The sequence below is a fragment of the Mus musculus genome, chromosome 2 (assembly GCF_000001635.26).
Source record: "Mus musculus strain C57BL/6J chromosome 2, GRCm38.p6 C57BL/6J".
Classification (NCBI taxonomy): domain Eukaryota; kingdom Metazoa; phylum Chordata; class Mammalia; order Rodentia; family Muridae; genus Mus; species Mus musculus.
This window is the reverse complement of record NC_000068.7, coordinates 104,440,084-104,454,614: the sequence shown is the minus strand read 5'-3', so window position 1 is coordinate 104,454,614 and position 14,531 is coordinate 104,440,084. Positions and strand designations below refer to the sequence as shown.

Sequence of the window (14,531 nt, the reverse complement as noted above, 5' to 3'; positions counted from 1 at the left end):
CTCTCTAGACCAAATTGAAAGGTTTTTAGCCAGGCATTATGGCTGACGCCTGTAGATGCAGCACTTAGGCATCTGAACGGGAGGAGTGCAGTGAGTTCTAAAGCTGGAGAGAGGCAGAGTGGGGAGGAAGGAAGGAAATGTTTTAAAATAGATTTAGATACAAGCGGTAAGTGGGGAGAGAGGGGACCCACTTAGAAACAGGAACGTTTAAGACCAGTCAAAAGGATCAAAGGAATCCTCACTGTGTGTGGCTACAACAGAGTCAAGACATGGTTGCCTATTAGAAATATTTCTGGTCTTTCTTGTGAGCGAGGAAAGAGTGAGACTTCAAAGGTTATATACATATAGATTTACAAATTTTAATATCTTTTTTCATTTGTTTGTCAAGACAGAGTCTCAATGTGTAGCCCCTGTTGTCCTAGAACTGACTGTATAGACTAGACTGGTCTCGAACTCAGAGCTCCACATGCTCCTGCTCTCCAAGTGCTGGTGTTAAAGGGATTGGTAATACACCTGGCCTATTTTAGCATTATTATTTGAAATATATCTGTAAGAAAAGGAATAGAAACAAAAAAGGAATATTGTCTCAATATGGCATGCTTTGTGTTGAAATTCTCAGCCTTTGAGAGGCATCATCTAGACTGAGTTGAGAGGTTTCTTCTCCACATCTCTTTCCTGTTTTTCTACTCTGCTGCAGGGAATATAGGATCTGGGAGGCGTAACTTCCTGTAAAAGTCTCATAGGCTTCATAATGGTAGAAGTTATTTATCTTAATGTGAAGTGGTTAAAAGAATGGACACATCTGAGCTCCACTTGCACTTCTTACTGCTGGACAGTCCTGCCAAGGAGCGTACTCGAGTGCCTGATTCTATATTTGTGTGACTACCAAGTAGCTAATACTTTCTAAAATACTTAGCAGGGCTATGGGACACTTATAGTCCGACTCATAGTATTATATTAAAAACATGCTATTATTTCTGTTATTGTATGTATATTTTTATTTTTGGAGATAAGAGTCTCATATCCCAGTCTGGCCTTAGTCCCCAGGTGTGGAGGATAGCCTTGATCTTCTGGTCCACGGTCACCAGCTCCCGAATGCAATGCTGGGTTTACAAGAGAGCACTACTATGCCTGCTTCTGCAGTTTTGAGGATTAACTCAGGGCTTTGTTATGAATGTATTAAATAGATTCCCAGCTCTAGTTACTCTTGTAATTATATGTTCTTTAAATAATTTACATGGAGTGAAAAGTAGGAAGGTGACATGTTGAGAAAAGAAAGGATTTGCTTGGAGGTGGGGTGGAGTTAAAGAGGTCAGGGTGAGCAGATCCAACTATATTGTGTGTGTGTGTGTGTGTGTGTGTGTGTGTGTGAGTGTGAATGTGTGTGTATGAGTGTGTGTGTGAGTGTGTGTGTGTGTGTGTGTGTGTGTGTGTGTAGAAAAGTGCTCTAACAAGGTTACTAGGTTACTTAGGTGAAGATGGGCTGACTCCTGAGCACCTGCACTCCTATTTCATTCTTAGTAAACTTAGAGGGCTGGGTGAGGTGATAGCAGCACTCAGGAGGCAGAGGCAGGGGTATTTCTGAGTTCCAGGCCAGCCTGCTCTACAGATTGACTGAGTTACAGACAGTCAGGGATACACAAATCTTGTCTCAAAAAAATAAAACAAGAAACCTAAAACAACAATAACAAAAGACAAAGAAAGAAACTTCTTTTGCACATTAATATTTCTAATATTACTATTACTACGTCATGAAAGACTGGTTGAAATCTCTGTTGAACACGCTTCTACCCCTGGCCTAGAGGGAACGTTAAAAAGCTACAACTAAAAACCTGATGTCTGCTGGATCATTCAGTCCATGAATACAGGGCAAGCTGTGGTCTCCTGTCCGTTACTATAGCCACTCTTGTCCACGATGTAAACAGACACGTCAAACCCAGAGGAAACTATCAAGATTCTCTTCATCCCCTTTGTCTTTCTATATCCCTTTTCTTTTGCTTGTTGTAGAAAGTTACAGGCTATTTAATCATAAAAGGCTGTAGTAGGTAGTTTCTTAAATTATGGACCTATTTTCAGAAAAAAATTTTTTTAAGGTTTATTTATTTATTATGTAAGTACACTGTAGCTGTCTTCAGTCACACCAGAAGAGGGCATCCAATCTCATTACAGATGGTTGTGAGCCATTGTGTGGTTGCTGGGATTTGAACTCAGGGTCTCTCCAGCTCTCGCTCCAGCCCCGCTTGCTGTAGCTGTCTTCAGACACCCCAGAAGAGGGCATGAAATCTCATGGATGGTTGTGAGCCACCATGTGGGATATGAACTCAGGACTTTCAGAAGAGCAGTCAGTGTTCTTAACCGCTGAGCCATCTCTCTAGCCCCACAAAAATATTTTTCAGGTCAGTTAATATTTTCATTTTCTAAAATGCGATGAATTTCTCAATGGCCTCTGCCTCCAGCTCCAGGGGAGTCCAAAATCTCTGGCCTCCTCAGACACCTGCACACACATACACATACCCACACATAGACATACACATAATTAAAAACAAGTCTTTAAAAAAAAAATCTCAGCTCCATTCTTATACTTGATAATTCTGGGCCCTGCATTTCTTTTCTTTCGTTCATAGCAAACCATTTTAAGATCTGCCACTTTCTGTGCTTCTGTGGGTGGGCTGCACTCAGCCCAGCAGTTCTTGTATGTGAAATCTTTTGCTTACCTGAGTTGTTGCAGTTTGATTGTACAACATTTTCTTTAAATGATCAATGCATTAACAGTTATTTCTATGGCACCTGACCCATTGCTAACTCTCAGTAAATGATATCTGTTTTTGTTCTAAGTCCTAAGATGTTCAGCTGTCTTAAATGCAAGCTGGCTAGCATGTCAGAGTTTCTTGCCTGCTACCTGTTGAACTTATATATTTGATTCTACCAAAAAATTCCTCTAGTTTCATGAGTTCTAAAAGCTTTGTTAAAATTCATTGCTTGGATAGAGAGCACCTGCTATGTGCCAGGCAGTGTTCTTTAGATGCTAGCGTCACAACACTGGAACAAAAAGTCCAAGTCTTGTGCCTTCATAGAATGCTAGTCTGCTGGAGCAAGCGGAAAAGAGACAATGAGCCAATATAGAAATCAGTTGTTGGAAAGTGTTACAAAGGAACAACCGAGCAAGATCTAGACGGAAAGCCAAACGCCACAGAGTCTTCCACTTGTGTAAGACTGCGACAGGGTCTTTGTAATAAAATGATCATTAAGCAGAAAGTCAAATAAGAGAAGGCAATCAAGTCTTGCTTCTTGGAGTAATCTCCCAGGTATCCTTAAGTGGAATCGTTTGAGCAGGTTTGAAGAGGTTTTTGTGCCAATGCAGTTTGCTCACAGCATGTTAAGAGTATGGCAGGAAATCCTGGTGTAGCTGAGGTTTGGGACCACTGTGAGGAATTGTTCACTAAGATAGGATTCTCCTGGGGATTCTAGGGTGAGGAATGCTGTGGTCTGGTGTATGTTGCCTCTCTTGCTGCTATCTTGCTATGTGGCAGAAAACAAGGACAGAAGCTGAAACAGAAGTTGTTGGTGCAATCCAAACAAGATGTCCATCTGGATTAGAGAGTGTAGTCGTGGAGTAATGGTGAAGGTGGAGTAATGTGGTCGGTCAGTTCTGCATCTATTTTGATGCTAGCTAGTGAGATTTGCTAATAGATGTGGAAAGTGAAAGAGAAGGGGCATATTTGACCTTCCTGGCTTGGGGACTGAGAAACCAAAGATGGGGGAAGCTGGAGGGTGGAAGTGGTTAGAGGACATAAGTCTTTTTCAGTTTGTTCACTTTGAGGCACCTTAGATCCACCTCCTTCCCCGTTCCCTGCTTCTCTCCCCTCTCTCTTATGTCTTCCCCTTTGTTTGCCCCCCCCCCTTTCTCTTTCTCTGCTGGACTTCTAACCTGGACTTTGCACATGTTAGGTAAGTGCTCTATCACTGAGCTAAGTTAGTACTCAATCTATCATTTTTTTAAAAATTGCCAAGAAGTATACACAGTTTATTGCCCATCATCTGATAAATGGTCACCTAAAATGTATGCAACGGGCTAGGTACTATTTAGCAATAAAAAAGAAATACTAAGAATATAGTACATAAACAAAAGCTGTTGGGATGACCCATACCTTTAGTTCCAGAATTTAGGAGGTAGAGTCAGATGGACTTCGGAGTTCCAGGCCACTCTGGACTGCAGAGCAAAATGGAAGCTGGCTAGCCAGGACTACATAGTCAGACTCTTGAGTACAGGTTACAGAATGCAGGTGATCAGTTTGTTGTGATTCCTCAGGGAAAATAAATGTAGAAAGAGAAGGTTGATGTTCAAAGTTAAGCTAGGTACAAGAGTTAATGAAGCAGAGCTAAGACGTTGGTTACTGAGAACATTATGCCTCTGTCCTAAACACTGTGCTTTAATGGTTGCACAGTTCTGTGACTGTTTTGGAACTCCTCAGGACTGTGCCTGTCTTGTCTGGTTTTTGTCATTGTTGTTTGTTCTTAAAACCTTTCCCATACCTGCCTCTAGCTTAGAAGACCTCTGAATTGAGTGGTTTTAATATTCCCAAAGATTAATAATTTTTTTATCTTGTTTAAATTGGTGTTGTATATCTCAGTTGTCTTTACCCTGTCAAAGTCAGGAAAGCATGCAGGTGCACACACACTCTTATCATGAAGCAGCATAGAGCACACCTGCCTTTTATGTTGAAGAAATCATCATTGCCTTGAGCTTGATCAGACCTGGGCTTAAGTCTGAGGCCTAACACATCAGCATTACGCTTACTTCATTAACACAAAGAAATGAAGATTTCTGCTTGTAAAATCACTCTAGTGGGAGACATCTTCTGACCAGTTCTCCTCCCTGTTCTACTCCTACCCTGGCACCCCAGGACCTCATGCTTGCTAGGAAGGCCTTCTAAGGTTGAACTACATCCATAGCTCAATACTTCTTGATGAAAATACCACCAACACAGATTCAGAGTTTAATAGTGACAGCCCATGGTACCTGCAATTATAGGTATAGTTGTTTCTAGAACTGGACATACTGAACCTAAACCAAGACAGCCCTTTTCCTAACAGCGATGGAATTATTTTGCTAGTAACTCAACATTTGACTTGAACAAGTAGGTAAAAATGGAACAACCCCCCCTGAGATGTTCCATTAATAGCCATCTTTTCTGAGTGACTCTTACTTCACTGCATTCTTATTTGAAGAATTCCAAGCATTCCCTTCCAGTACTCTATCAGTAGTCTACCAGTCCATTCAGAGGTCTGTTCTCACTGAGGAAAATTGCCTTTCAACTTGCCAATTTTCAGTGTTAAGCTGTGTTTTATATCAATATTTCAAGTTTTTAGAAAGACAGAGTATTTGTAATGAACATCAATAGACTTGACTAAAAACACATGGCAGAAAAAGAAACATCATTTTATATATAGATATACTTTGTTTCCATGTGACCTCAACTTTGGCGCTGTAGGGTTTAGATTGGACTCCTGACAGTGTGTAACTACTTATAAAGTGAGCCTTCAGGCTCTGTTGGACTGTTCACTGAATACACTAATTTAATTTGTGACTTGTCTATGTATAATGCACAAAATGATGTTTATGTATGCAGACGTCTGTTTATACAAACGTATATTTCCCAAGCTGGTAAAGGAATTGGAAACAATTTTAATCACTGCAGTGACTTTGTGATGTTCTTACAATGCGTAAGCTTTAAAGTTTGGGTTCTTTAGACTGGGTTTCTGTAGCTCAAAGTGACCTGGGATTCTCTGTGTCCACACTGGTGTTCAACTCATTGTAGTCCTCTTGCTTAAGCCTCCCAAAACTGCATTACAGGTGTGAGCCCCCTCATCTGGCTTAGAGTTTGTTTTGTATTGCAAGAACAGCTAGTAGAAACCTTGTTTCTCTGTCAGGTTCATCTAGGATGTAGGTGCTTTACCGTGTTGCTTCCCTACTTTTACATGTGATGTTGTACATAGAAAATGTATGCCATGGTGAATGACAGACAGCAAGGAAACTGTTTTCCACACAATAGGGCTCGGTCTCGAATGAACTTACAGAGACTGGCAGCAAGTCTATGATCTGCAAAAGTTCAAGCCAGACAAACTCCTTGCTTGGGGAAAGGAAAATGGTGGGCAGAAAGTCCAAATCCTCAGTCAAGAAACTGTTTGTAACTAGTAGTGGCTGGAGTGGCACTGAGCGTGCTGGCCACACTCCAGGACAGGCCCCACGTCCAGGAGGAGTTGGTCAACACAAAACAGACTCCATGGTTTCTCTATTCTTATTTCCCTCCCTCCCTCCCTCCCTCCCTCCCTCCCTCCCTCCCTCCCTCCCTCCCTCCCTCCCTCCCCTCTCTCCCTCCCTCCCTCCCTCCCTCCCTCCCTCCCTCCCTCCCTCCCTCCTTCCTTCCTTCCTTCCTTCCTTCCTTCCTTCCTCCTTTCCTTTTAAGAAGAAGTTGGTTGTATGGATGTGATCTAGAGGTGGAAAACGAATACAGTCTAAATATATTGTATGAAAAATTTGAAAAACATATTAGTAACTAAATAAAATAATTTGGTCACATTAGTTTTGGACTTGGTGAGTGTGTTTGTGTGTGTTGTATATATGTATGCAGGTAAGTGCACATGTGCACTTGTGCCACAGAGCATGTGTGGAGGTCAGAGGGTACTCCCTGGAGTTCCTTCCCTTTTCTTCCCACGTGGAGTTCAGGGACTGAAGTCAGTTTGCCTGCTTGGTGACCTGTTTACCTGTGGAGCTATTTGATTCACCCAGCATTGTTAATACAATCCGCCAATGTGCAATAGGTTCTGAGGCATACATGGTAGAAATGTTCAGTGCTCAGTTCCTAATGTTTGTGAATACTTTGTGTCTGCAGAGGAAAATATCTGTGTAGGGAAAAAGAGAATATGGCAATATGACCAGTTATTCTCAAGTCTTTTAGGGGTAAATATTCATTGTTCTGTCCTTGAAAGTTAAACCCACATATGTGCATACACCTAGGATAACGGTGTGTGATTCCTTTGCTATGCAGCTGTACATGGAGGCTCTGTTAAAGCATGCTAGTTCTCTTCAGAAGGTGGATGGAGGCTCCTGCCACTTTAGACTCCTCATGAGAAAGCCACAGGACATAGTAGCATAATTAATCTGAGAATGAAATATTTTTCCAAATAACTGAAGTGTTAAGATGCATTTTAATTGTTCTATCTTAAACCATATTTTTAAAAAATTAACTTAAAAAACTTTATATTGATATGTATTGGTGTTTTGCCTACATGTAAATGCCTACATGGTATGTGCCTGGTGCTTGTTGAGGCCAGGAGGAGGCATAGGATACCTTTGAACTAGAATTACGGACAGTTGTGACTGCCATGTGGATGTTGGGAATTGAACTATGGAAGAGCAGGCAGTATTCTTAACTACCGAGCCATTTATCTAGCCCATACTTTTACCTTCAAACCTGAATATGCTGCACTTGTCTCTAAGGATGACCAAGGACACAGTTATGTGACTGTTCATTACTGTTATGTTCTGAAGTCACATGGAGGTCTAGACTATTAGCTTCAGGAACTTTGTTTTCATTTGGTCTTAACTTTCACTGCCTGTTTGAGTTCTTTTGATATTACAAATGTTTAATTTTTTGTCAGCTTTCATGTATTATTTCTAATCTGCTGTAGCTTGAAAAGCATGGTGTGTGTTGTTTTGTTTTTTTCAAGCATTAATAGAGATGTTGTTAAGGGAAAGGCTCGTGGGGAAGAGACTTCATTATGGAGCTGTGCTCACGGTCCCTTTACATGACCGAGGGTTAGGATCGGGGTTTGACAAGTTCTCAGCGACATAACTAAACATGATTTTTCTGTCATTTAGAACTTTTCTTAGAATGTCAAATAAAATTCGGTAATTTAAAGTGAAAAGGAACCTGACTTTCTTCTTTTCCTCTCCCCGCGCCCCACCCCACCCCCAGAGCTCCAGAGATTATATTGGGGTTGCCGTTTTGTGAAGCCATAGACATGTGGTCACTGGGATGCGTGATCGCAGAGTTATTCCTTGGATGGCCACTCTACCCAGGAGCCTTGGAGTATGATCAGGTAACAGAACTGAACAGTGATGGAATTGCTAGAAAGGAAGCATAATCTATAGTCTTAGAGCATTGCATGATTCTCCATACACAAAATGTGAAAATCTCCATGAATGTCAAAGCTTAAGAAATTTAAATTCACTTAACATTAGCTCTTGACTTCAAAGCTCTTTTCTAACACTCTGGTGGTAAAGCACGGCCAAGGCAACTTGTAGGAGGAGGGGTTTATCTTGAGCTTAGAGTTCCAGAAAGAGTCCATGATGGCAGGGCAGAGGCAGAGGCAGCAAGTGCTGGAGCTACAGCTGGGGTCTCAGATCTCAACCCACAAACAGGAAGCAGAGAGAGCTGTGCAAAACAGCAAGAGGCTGCTGAAGCTCCAGGTCCACCCCTGTTGACATATTCCCTCCAGCAAGGGCACATACCTTCCTATTCCCCCCAAACATTCACCTACTGAAGACCAAGTATTCCAGTGCCAGAAACTCTTAAGGGGACAGCCTATTCAAACTACCACATTTTTATAAACTAGTTACAACCTACAGACTTCAAACCAATTTTATGAAGTAGTCATCCTATATATAATATAATATTTGGATAATGTTTGTTTGTTTGAGGCAGGTTGTCAGTATGCAGCCCTGTCTTACTTAGCCTTGTGGTAACCCCCCCTCCACCCCCTCCCTCCGTCTTGGGGCTGTGGTAATGTGGTACCCTTCCCCGTGTCTTAGGGCATGTGTCACTTTGCCCAGGCCTGTTTATCATTTATTTATTTTTTGAGACAGGGTCTCTCTATATAACCCTGACTGCCCTGGGATTCACTGTCAGACCAGGTGGGGTTAATTCACAGAGATCTGCCTGCTTCTGCCCCCTCCCAAGTGCTGGGGATTACAGGCGTACACTGCTGTGCCTGGCCTTAGTTCTGGTTTTTATTGTTGATTTTTCTTTATTAAAATGGATGTGAGGGGCTGAAATGATGGCTCAGTGGTTGAGACATGTTCTGCTCTTCTAGAGTACCGAATTTTGTTCCTGGCTCCTACATCAGATGGTTCACAGCTGTCTGTAATTCCAGCCAGAGGAGCCACCATCTACTTCTGCCCTCCACTGGCACCTGTACACACATGCATAGTACACAGTCACATAAATACACATAATTTAAAATAAAACAAATGAAAAAGCATCTGAGTAGTCACTAATTTGGGTGACTTAGCTATTTCTGAGGGGATTCAGTATTATCACTAACATGAGATAATATCATCGACATCTTATCATTTACAGTGTCATTCTACAAGTGAACCTTCTCTTTTAGGTCAGGTTTCTAACTTGTCTGTTTTCCCGCTTTATGTTCTGAAGCCCTCTAAAAGTTTATGTAACAGTTTCTGTCCATCTTCTCTTCAGGTATGTTTTCAGTCAACTTTGGACTTTGATGCAGCCGTTAGACTATTGCTAGTTCTGAAGGACATGGCCATCTAAGCAGAGTCCCACAGTTCCAAGCTGCTGAAGCACCAAGCACAGTCAGCTGCTAGGAACTTAGTTTTAGCTGTGGACTAGTTTGTGCCACGTGTAATCCTGTGGAGCAGGACACCATCTAGTGGCAATTTTAAGTTGACTGGCTGGTGCACTCTGGGTTTGGACAGTGTCTTGAGCAGCTCATGTTAGTCTTATCAGAAGATTTACTCTACTCCCTTCTTTATGTGAAAGAAAGAAAATGAAATTTCCCACACCCAAATGAACAGAACTGTTAGGTTTTTTCTAAAAAACTTGTTTTTTCTAAATCCTGTAATTTTTTTTTTTTTTTTTAAAAGACTAAGCTGTAAGGAAGAACCAAACCAAATTTGGAACAGGTGTTACCTGGTTTAGATGAATAATATTTTCAAATATACATATCTGTATATGTGTATATATGTGTTCTTCTAAAGGACCAGAAGAAAGTCATTATCACAAGGCACCAATTATAGTTTTCATTCAGTTTTTTTTTTTTGTTTTTTTTTTTTTTTTTTTTTTTTTTGGTTTTTCGAGACAGGGTTTCTCTGTGTAGCCCTGGCTGTCCTGGAGCTCACTTTGTAGACCAGGCTGGCCTTGAACTCAGAAATCTGCCTGCCTCTGCCTCCTGAGTGCTGGGATTAAAGGCGTGCTCCACCACGCCTGGCAGAAGTTATTTTTTAAAATATACATATACAAATAAATCCTGTGCATCCTTACTTTGTTCTTAATCTTAGGAAGATTTCACCCTTTTGAGATAGGATTTCACACACTAGCACACAATGGTCTGGATTCACTAGGTGGCTCATGCTGTCCTCAAACTTCAATTATTAAAAACAACAACAACAACATCAAAACTTTAATACTCTTACCTCAGCCTCCTGAGTGCTGGGACTACTTAGCAAAAGTGAGCTATATTTACAAATGCTGGTGTTTAATTTTCAGAGATTCTATCGATCTTTTTAGAGTGTGTTCACCTAACTTAGGATGTAGTAGGTCTCCAGTAAATTTACTTCTACCTCTTTCCAGGAAGCAGTTGCCTCAGTACACTTAGGTACTCCAAATAAGGTACCAAGTTTCTTGTTTCTTTGAAATAGGGTCTCTCTCAGGTAGCTTAGAATGGCTTCGCTCTCTCTGAACCTGAGAATGACCTTGATTCTCCTGGTTCCATCTCAGAAGTGCTAAGATATAGTTGTGTGCCATCATGTCTAACTAAAAACTTTGTCATCTCCCTCACCCCAATGCCCAAGATTGAATTAAGTGTTCTACTATTGAATTATATACAGCCTTGGCCTTGGTGTATTGTCTTCAAAATACATTATTACTATTTTCAACCTTAAACTAACTAATACTTACTGAGTTCCTGGCCAAGAAACTACTATTATAACACTTTACATTTCTTTCATAAGATCTCTGGCATACTTACCATGTCTGTTTTCAGATGAGGTGTATAGATTATAGAGAAGTGGCTGGGAAGATGGCTCAGTGGGCTTGCAGCTCTTGGGCATGTGAGGTCTAGAGTTTGGATCCCCAGATTCCATGAAATTGGGTAGGCATACTCCAAATTCAGAAGACAGGGACAAGAGTTGTATCTGCAAACTGGATTGAGAGACCTTGACTCAGTGAATAAGTGGAGAGCAACTTTATCTTTGGTTCATTACACATCTGGAAACATACATGAACTTGACTGTCCTCATTCCATACAGGCTCCCACACTCATTTAAACAAGCATGCATGCAACACACCACTCAGAGACACATCTTAAAACATCAAACAAAAAAGTTAAACTAACACAGACAGTCTGTATTCAGAAGCCATTAAAATTAATAGTATATCGCTTACACATGTTTAATGTGCAATACTCCCAAAGCAACCTTGAGAAAGGATTTAAAAGTTAAAGGGTATAAGCAAACCTGCTCTACACTGTTGCCCCTTTCTGTACCGGCCACCTTCTGGGCTCCAGTCTCACGCTGATGGTGTCAGTCTAGCCCCTGGGGAGAAGTGCTTTTCTCAGTTTGCAGTAGTTTCTCCAGTGCCCAGTCAGCCCCGCTGTCCTGTCCTAAGATTTGGGTTCCAGGGAAGGAGCCATCCATGCTACTGCATCATTTTGTCCTGAAATGGTAGCATTCTATCTTTCAGGATTTTTATTGTGTAATTCCCACCCCACCCTAGAGGCATCTGAGGCTACTTCAGCCTTCCAAGTGCTGAGTGTAAACGACTGTGACTAGCAAAATAGTCCTTATTTTCTGTTTTGCTTTTGCTATTTATAAAGGCTTTAATAACAGAAGTCTTTTGTTTTTCTCTGTATAGTCCTGGCTATCCTGGAGCTCACTCTGTAGACCAGGCTAGACTTGAACTCAAAAAGATCTACCTGCCACTGCCTCCCAAATGCTGGGATCAAAGGCGTGTACCACCATGCCCGACAGAATGAACACAATTTAAGTAACAGGCCAGGAGCCACTGGTGTGAAAGAAAATGAAGCCAGGTGTGGTGACATACAGTTGCAGCCCTCCAGGGGGCTAAGGCGGGGTGACCTTTGCCCTTGAGGCTAGTGGGGGATGAACTACCTAGCAACACTCACCTCCAACTGTACATAAAAAGAAAGCAAGGAAAGGCCTGCTTAAAAGCAGCAAAAAGGCACGTTTTTTTTATGTTTATTTTTGAGGCTAGAAGATAATGGAATCTGAGAGGAAGGAGTTAATAGAGAAAAGAACCAGAAGGTGAAGGAACAGATGGACTGCTTAGTAAAGCAGAATCTAAGATTAAACTGGAAAGAAGGAAGGTGGAGGACTCCTTTGGGTCCTAAGTTACATTCCCCCCTTTAAAGCCCATGCCCCTTTTTATACTGACTAGTCATGGAGTGTGAGAACCACTATCTAATAATGTGTACCAGGCACTGTCATGGATGTTGGGAGTTGCATAGTGGAGTAAGAAGATGGAAAAGAAAAGTCTAGTATACCAGATGGTGAAAAGCATGATGGGGAAAACATCTAGCTGGGGGAATGGGGGTTGCTGGGAAAGACAGAGTTAACTCTTGCTTACTGGCTTGGAAGGCGTAATGAATAAGGTGATATTAGAGCCCAGAACTAAAGGAAGAGTGCCATGTGACACCTAGGACAGGTATTCCAGATGAAGTTGAGAGGCCCTGCACCTAGGGGGTTCGAGGTGTCCCTTGGGAGGATGCATCTGTAACCTTGTCACTTTGTCACTTAGGTCACCAAGGCACTGTCAGTACTTCCCCAAAATAACTCGCTATCAATTCAAATCCCTCTCTTTCCCTCCTACTAAGTTATTGTCTGGGAATAGCTCAGTGGCAGAGCACTTGCCTGCCATGTATGAGGCCATAGGTTCAAACCCCAGTATTGTTTCCCCTACCCCCAAAGGTCATGTTATCTCTTGTTAGTTCTTCTTTAGTGAATCTCTGTTCTTCCAGGCTTTGAACATGTTGGTTTCCTCTCTTGATTTATATAGAACCTTAATTGCTACATTAATAATTTACATATACTGTGCATCAAGTGTTTCTCAGGCAACGCTGACTACATTTATTTTAGACTTAAAACACTGCATATTCCTTCCTTACATGAATTCATTGAGGGCATAGATGGTATCATATAGTTGCTGATAAAATGTTCAATTAATGCCTGTCATACAAAAGAATAAATTTGTTTTAAAATTATTTTTCAGATCCGATACATTTCTCAGACTCAAGGTTTACCAGGAGAGCAATTGTTGAATGTGGGTACAAAATCCACAAGATTTTTTTGCAGAGAAACAGATATGTCTCATTCTGGTTGGAGGTTAAAGGTAATTCACTAAAAATATATTTATTAAACAGTTTTCTAAGATGCCTCTTATGGACAATGCCTTTTATACCTTAAAAAGTATTTATGGGTTGGAGAGATAGATGGCTCAGCAGTTAAGAGCACTGGCTGCTCTCCCAGAGGTCCTGAGTTCAGTTCCCAGCAACCACATGGTGGCTCACAGCCATCTGTAGTGGGGTCCGATGCCCTCTCCTGGTGTGCATGATGACAGTGCACTCATGTACATTAAATTAAAAAAAAAAAACTTTTAAAAAACAAATAATGTTTTAGATTATTTTAACTTTTATGTGTGTTTTGCTTGCATGTTTATATGTGCACCACATGTGTGCTTGGTACCCTCAGAGGCCAAAAGAAGGTGTCAGATATTCTGGAACTGGAGTTAGAGATGCTTGTTAGCTACCATGCAGATTCTGGGAAACAGAACTTTATCCTCTGTAACAGCAAGTGTTCTTGGCCACTGAACTGTCTCTCCAGCTTCACTACTTGCTTTCTTGTACCACCTAGGACTGCATGCCCAGGTGTGGTACTACACCAATGAGCTGGGCCATCAGTCATTAGACTTACAGACTTATAGACTTGCTTATAGACCATCTCATAGAGATAGTTTCTCAATTGAAGTTTCCTCTTGTAAGATGATTCTAGCATGTATGAAGTTGACAAACTAACCAGCATAACAGAGATTCACTGTGTAGCCCAGGCTGACCTCTGATTTGACTCTCCTATCTCAACCTCCTGTGTGCTGGCTGGGCTTACATGAGTGCACACTATTCCTGGCTTCATATTTATTAATTTATTTGTATTATAAAATACATTTTTGCTTGTTACTCTTTTGAAACTACTATACCTGGTATTAGGCTAAATGTGTCAGGCATGAAGGACTAGAAATAGGGATATGGTGAGTAATAATATGTTATTTTCTCTTTGTATGTAATAAGACACTGGAAGAGCATGAGGCAGAGACAGGAATGAAGTCTAAAGAGGCCAGAAAGTACATATTCAACAGTCTGGACGATATAGTGCATGTGAGTATTGAAGTCACATGTACACCTTTGTACCGAAGATGATCTTTGAGTGCCAAGGACCGAAAACACCTTGCCCATTCCTAAGTCTTACTTTTTAAGTGTTTCAAACAGAATTAACTGAA

The 14,531-nt window shown here is 41.3% G+C and overlaps 1 protein-coding gene across 2 annotated transcripts in view; it reads left to right on the top strand.

The window, feature by feature from the left end:
* Hipk3 (homeodomain interacting protein kinase 3) overlaps positions 1–14,531 on the top strand; it is a 68,009-nt gene that overhangs the window by 39,875 nt on the left and 13,603 nt on the right. For both annotated transcript variants that reach the window (NM_001145824.1, NM_010434.2), the window contains exons 3-5: positions 7,980–8,103; positions 13,251–13,370; positions 14,323–14,409. In NM_001145824.1, the coding sequence (NP_001139296.1) occupies positions 7,980–8,103; positions 13,251–13,370; positions 14,323–14,409 (331 nt within the window). The remainder of the gene's footprint in view (positions 1–7,979; positions 8,104–13,250; positions 13,371–14,322; positions 14,410–14,531) is intronic.